The sequence below is a fragment of the Gavialis gangeticus genome, unplaced genomic scaffold (assembly GCF_001723915.1).
Source record: "Gavialis gangeticus isolate Ggan-Ray unplaced genomic scaffold, GavGan_comp1, whole genome shotgun sequence".
NCBI classification, from domain to species: Eukaryota; Metazoa; Chordata; order Crocodylia; family Gavialidae; genus Gavialis; species Gavialis gangeticus.
In genome coordinates, this window is record NW_017728993.1 from 3,557,887 (window position 1) to 3,563,995 (window position 6,109).

Genomic DNA, 6,109 nt, shown 5'->3' on the forward strand with positions numbered 1-6,109 from the left:
GGGGGGGGGGGGGCAACCCAGTTTCTTCAGAATAGTAAAAGGGTAGGGGAACACCGATATAGACTTTTTGGGGCCGATACCGATGACTGAGTTTTTAATGAGCCATATCTGCCGATGCTGATTTGATTGCTGATTTGCGGCCTGGAAGCTTGGAGAGCAGCATCTGGCTGGTAAGTCTGTTGTGGTGTAAGGGGCAAGAGTGGAGAGAAGGGGAGAAGATAGAGGCCCCCACAGTAAGGTAGAGTGGGGCAGGCATTGCCCAGCCAGGGTGGGGCGTGGGGGGAAAGGGGTGGATGGTGGATCCTGCTACTACATGCATCCTGGGAGGGCATGGGGGGGCATATGCCCCTGGAACTATGCGCAGGGCTAGGGCAGGCTGCTGCAGTGGGCTGGGGCTGGAGGCGACGCTGGGCTCTTCCTGGTAGGGGGGCTGGGTTGGGCTGTGCTTGGGGAAAGAGGCAGAGGCACTGGGAGTGGCAGCTACGGCAAATTTTGGGGTGGCTGTAGCCTCCCCTCCCCATAGCCCTCTCCTCCTAGTGCCACTGCTGCCTGCCCCAAGTGCAGCCCTGGCCTATCCCCTCTGCCAGGAAGAGCCCAGCACTGCCCCAGGCTCTAGTCCACAGCAGCAGCCCACCCTTGCTCTCTGCACAGATCCAGGGGCACATGCCCCCTTGCCCTCCTGGGGTGTGTGCAGCAGCAGGAGCTGCCCCCCCCCACACTCCCCAAATGAGCTGCTCATGGCTCTGTCCCATGCCCTGCCCCACCTGTGCAGCACCTGCCCCAGCCCCAGCCCCAGCCCCAGCCCATCTGTCACCATGGAGGCTTCAGTCTGCTCCCCCCACACCTCTTCCCCAACAGACGTACCAGCTGGGCACTCCTCTCCACACTGCCAGACTGTGCTCTTAGCCACCTGCGTGCTGCACTGAAGATGCGTATGCATGCGGCATTTATCGGCAACATTATCAGCTACATCAGCCAAAAAAAGCTGATTACCAATAACATCAATTTTCCTTATATCAGTGCCAATATGATATGGCACCGATGTATTGGTGCACTTCTATAAAAAGGCCCTGTCTGTTGACTGTATCAAAGGTCTTTGTCAGATCAATGAAGGTTATATATGGTGGTATTCATTTTTCTCGACACTTCCCTTGCAGTTGTGTGACCAAAAATATCATATCAAATCAATGGTGGAGTGACTTCAGCAAAAAATCACGTTGGTTTTCAGAATAGATTCTTTCACCTAGAGCGCAGCCTAGTGAGCATGATGCGAGTGACAATTTTTCCAATGATGTTTAACAAGGAGATACCTCTAAGTGACTTCTCAGTCACTTCTATCTCCTTTGTTTTTGTATAATTGTACAAATCATTTTAGAAGCCTTGGGCTACTGCTTCCTCTTTCCAACAGAGCGGTATAACTTCATAGAGCTTTCAAAGCAATTGAGTGTTGGCACATTTGTAGACTGCAGCCGGCAAACAGTTGTTGCTGGATGCCTTGTTCCCAGTAATCAATTTAATAGCTTTCTGCAAATCTTCTGATGTAGACTTGTCCAAATCAATCAAACTGTGGTAATCCTTCAAGCTTTTTGGTTTGATTCAGTTTCACTGAAGTATATGGGTATTTATACAAGTGCTCTGGGAGTCGGAGGGGGGGGTGGGACACTTTAATTAGAGCAGCTCTGAGAGCCACTCTAATTAAAGTGCCTGGAGCATTGCACTGAATGAGCTTTAGTTAAAGCAACTCTGCCACCATTTTTAAATGTGGGGATGCTAGTACCTGAGCTGCTGAAGTCCACTGGAGCATGGTAATTACCACACTCCAGCAGACTATTAATTGAGTCTGCTCTGACCCACTGTAATTACAGCACATTGGAGAAACTTCACTACTCATGTGTAGGTGCCCTATAATTCCAGTCATCAATCCAACACTCAAATTGTTTTTATCAGTGTTTAAGTCTTTCTGTTTAAGTCTTTCAGCAGAGCTGTTTTCTTCTTGACTGGACCAACTGCTTGTTTGATGTACATTCTACAGTTATCACCTGTGTTGGCTTCTTTTTGAATATCATCGCAGAGTTTCAGCCAAAAATCTTGGGCACACCTTTTAATCTTCTTTTGCATTTCTCTTTGACCCTTTCTCAGATTTTCTAGGGTTATGGTATTGGGAGATTTCTTACAAATTGTTAGCACTGTCCCTTTGTTCTCACCCAGTGGGTACAAGGGTTTCAGAATGCTCTTCAACCCAGTCATGAGTTCTGCCTTGGAGAACTCATAACAGCAGCAGAGTCTCCCAATGCCTGAAGAAGGGTGTTTGTGCCCAGAAGCTTGCAAAGAACTTTTTTCCAACTATTTAGTTGGTCTAGTAAAAGATATCACATCTAACCAAAGAACCTTGCCTGCCTATGTTCTTAGATCAACACAGCTACTCAAACCAGTCCACATTTTTTGCCAAATGCTGTTATAGCAGCATTGTACCTGTTAGTTTTTAAGCTCTCGCAAGCCTCAGTGGCCAAGTTGTTAGGTAAACTTGCTTTCACAGCTTCTTCATTGAACAGTCTATCTTTTTATGTCTTTAATAGGGCTGTGCAAAGCTTTGGTAGCCGACTGGATTTGGAGGAGATTCAGCCTGACTCGCCGGCCGAATCTCTGGATCAGAATCGAATCAGGAGATCAATTAAAGGTCCGAATCAAATCAAAAGCCACCAAATCGATTCAGAAAATATTCAGCTACACCCTGCTGCCACCTGCCCAGCCAAGGCGGGTGCGAGGGGGCGCAATGCAGGTGCGGCTTGGCAGTAGGGTATAGCCCCCACTCCCAGCGCTGCCATGCCTGTGGGGGCATTGATATGCCCCCCCATGCACCTTCCCTCCCACCTCCACCCACCACAACAGACTTACCAGCTGGAGGCAGCTGTGTCCAGCATGGTGAGGACTGCTGCCTGTTTAGTCTGTGGCCAAAGTGGTGCCAAATCTTTGGATCTGATTCGGCTGAATGGAATCACTGTCCCTCCAAATCGGCCGAATCTGAATCTGAAGCGAATACTTGCCGCTTTGCACAGGACTAGTCTTTAGTTTGGCTGGTATCTATCTGAAGGCAACTGGTAGTTTTGATATGGTGGATCTTTTTAAAATTGATTCTGACTTAGTCTTCTGCCTAAGGCATGGTTAGTGTCACAGTCGGCACTATAAGACCTTATATGCAGGATTTTCTTTTCAGGTGGTTATGCCTAACCAGTACTAGATCTAATTAATGTCAGTGCCCTGATCTTGGATGTTTCTACAATGTCTTTCTTGTGATTTTCCCAGGGAAATAGGTGTTGATAGCACATAGATTTTAACGTGCACAAAGTTCTAACACTCACTGGCCATTTTAATTCATGTTACCAAACCTGTGTTTGCCCAGAATGCCAGGCCAATTCTTAAAACTACATCCAACTCTTGCACTGAAATCACCACATATTGTTAGGTGGGCAGGTAAGCTAGGTAAGCAAGTTAAAGCCAGGTGGGCAGACCTAGCAATACTGCCAGGCCGTCAGTGGGCCTTGCTGAACAGGTTCCAGACAAGGCAAGGTCTGTGCACGGCCAACTTCCATCACTGGGGTCTTTGCAACAACCCAGTCTGTAGCTGTTCAAAACACACACCATGTTGCATATTGTCAAGGACCGCCCACTAAGTTCAGTGGTGGGCTACAGGAACTGCACATGGCCACTGAGGATGCTATCACATGGCTTGGCAATTATGCACACGCTGACTGACCAACTATTGCTGTATCTATTTGACTCATAATGCTCAGAGTGCACGCACAGAATGGCTTCATCACATTGTTTAGTGTCTATACCTACCCTTCAAGCTAGCAATGAGGACAAGAATGTTTTCTACCAACAACTTGAAGAAGAGATTGAGAAATCTCATGGACATGAGACCATTATAAAGTTAGTAAAAGAAAAGGATAACAGTAATATCTGGACTTTCAAATGAAGGCCAAGATTTAAAATAAAAGAAGTGTCATACCTAATCTGAGACAGCCTGAAGGAGCTTGCTTTGCTGAAAGTGGGTGCCCAACACTTTCTGAAAAATGAGACCCATTTAAGATGCCTCAGGCTGGGCACCCAAAATGTTACTAGTCACCTGAAATCTTGGGATCAGGTTAATGGCACTTTTGGGTTTTTTGAATTCTGCAAGCAGTCATTACAGTTCCTTTCAGAATATTACATACATTCTGTGCTGAATTATTACATCCAACATCTATAAAATGTACTTCCCTTCAACTAGAGTTTGTATTTCATGGATTGGAATTATTGCTCACTCTATACTGCAGTCAAATGTCCTTTTAGCAGTACTATCATATACAGAAACTGAAAGGGTTGTGTATCCATGTTGATAAACTAACAATCCTTTTTTTATTCTTATCCCCCCATACTAATGGGATAAGCTGTAGGCAGAAAGATAGCTGTAGGCAGAAATACAGTATGGTTTTCGAAATCTGCCCGATATTCAGCTAGAACAGGGCTGTCCAACTTCTGAGTGGCTGGGGGCTACAAGCCACTGTTGCTGTGGGTGAACCCAGAGCTCCCCTGCCATGCTGCTACGTGTGCAGCACAAGTTCCCCTCCACACCGTGGCAGTGAGGTTATGATTACGTTTCCCTGCCCCAGAGACTGAGGCTGCCACCACAGATGCAGAAGAGATGGGGAGTGTGGCAGCTGGAAGCACAGGCTTCCCATTAACCCCTCCTGCAGCGTGGTGCAGCCTGCAAGGCTGCCAGTTGAACAGCCCTAAGCTAGAACAAAAAAAAAAAAAATAGGGCTCGTGTTGACTAGCCTCAGAGGAATACAAATCTGCCTGCTCTTGACTCTCGCAAAACATGCTACTTCCCATCAAAGGAGCAAAGAACCAAGAAAGGGAATTACGTTGTCTCAGTCAACATTTTGCAATGCACTTCCACGCATCATTCTAGCTTGGCCAGGTGAGAGCAACTGGCTAGTTTACAATTAAAAAACTTGACTAAACATTAAATGCATTGCTTTTTAAAAGTATAACCTGTGACTGCCTTAATGATTGACATGGTACTCTGGACAGCTGCCGACCCATTACAAAAAACTTGCAAGATCTGCTCTAATTTTCCAGGTGTGCGGCGCTCCTGCTGGGTGCCAGGGCCAGAGCCTGAGTCAGCACCGCTGCTCCAGCCCATTCTGCCCCGGAGAGGAGAGGAAGCAGAAGCGGTGCGCCGGAAGGCCGTAGCCAGCATCCCTTCAGGTTCAAACCTGCCACCCACTGTCACACCTGGCACTAGGGGCCGGCTGACGTTGGGGCTTTTGTTTTTCACACAGCTACGAAAGCCACACTTTGTGGAGCTGGCTCGACTAAAAACTGGCCACCCTGGGGTGGGCAAAATATACATCCAGTGAACGGAGAGTGTATTGGATGGACGTCTGTGCAAAAAAAGCTGCATTTCTGCACCGGAGCTCACAGCGATGGTGTGGCCGGGGGGCCGAGCCCGGGGTGGCGGCGGGGAGGGGCCAGGCCCGCACAGGCGATTCCCGGCCGGTGGGGACCCCCCCCCCTCCCCCGCCGCCGTCTCAAGCAGGCAGCCCAGCCGAGCCCTCGGCGGCGGCCCGGGCCGGGCTCTTCCACCCGCATCGGCCCCTCGGGGAAGCCGCGCTGCCCGCCCCCGGCCCCGCTCACCGCGTGCTGCCCGGGCGCCCGCTGCTTGAAGGTGGTGGAGAGCGAGATGGGCGGCACCACGGCCCTGGAGCTCCAGCGCTCCGGCTCCTGCCCCACGTGGATGGCCTGCGTGGCGAAGTGGCTGAAGCGGGGCAGGAAGCCCCGAGGCCCGTCCTCCGCCGCCTCCATGCCCGGCTGCGGGTCTGCTGGGGCCGCCGTTCCCGCCGGTGCAATGCAGCCACCCGCTTGCGCCAGCCCCGGGCAGCTCCTCCCCGCGGGGCTGGGTGGTGCGGGAGGAGGCGCAGCCCATTGGCGCGGCGCGGAGGCGGTGCCGCGTCCCACCGCCGGCCTCCCGCCCGGACCAGCGACCCGCGAGCCAGCCGGCCTGGGCAGGGTCTGGAAGGGCCTTTGCCCCCCCCGCCCCGAGAGGCCGGGCACGTAACGCGCC

The 6,109-nt window shown here is 50.8% G+C and overlaps 1 protein-coding gene across 1 annotated transcript in view; it reads right to left on the reverse strand.

The window, feature by feature from the left end:
• CTH (cystathionine gamma-lyase) overlaps positions 1-5,883 on the reverse strand; it is a 66,353-nt gene extending 60,470 nt beyond the window's left edge. Inside the window, exon 1 of the mRNA XM_019528403.1 lies at positions 5,683-5,883. Coding sequence (XP_019383948.1) covers positions 5,683-5,850 — 168 coding nt within the window. The 5' untranslated portion in view covers positions 5,851-5,883. The remainder of the gene's footprint in view (positions 1-5,682) is intronic.
• Between the last annotated feature and the right edge of the window lie 226 nt (positions 5,884-6,109).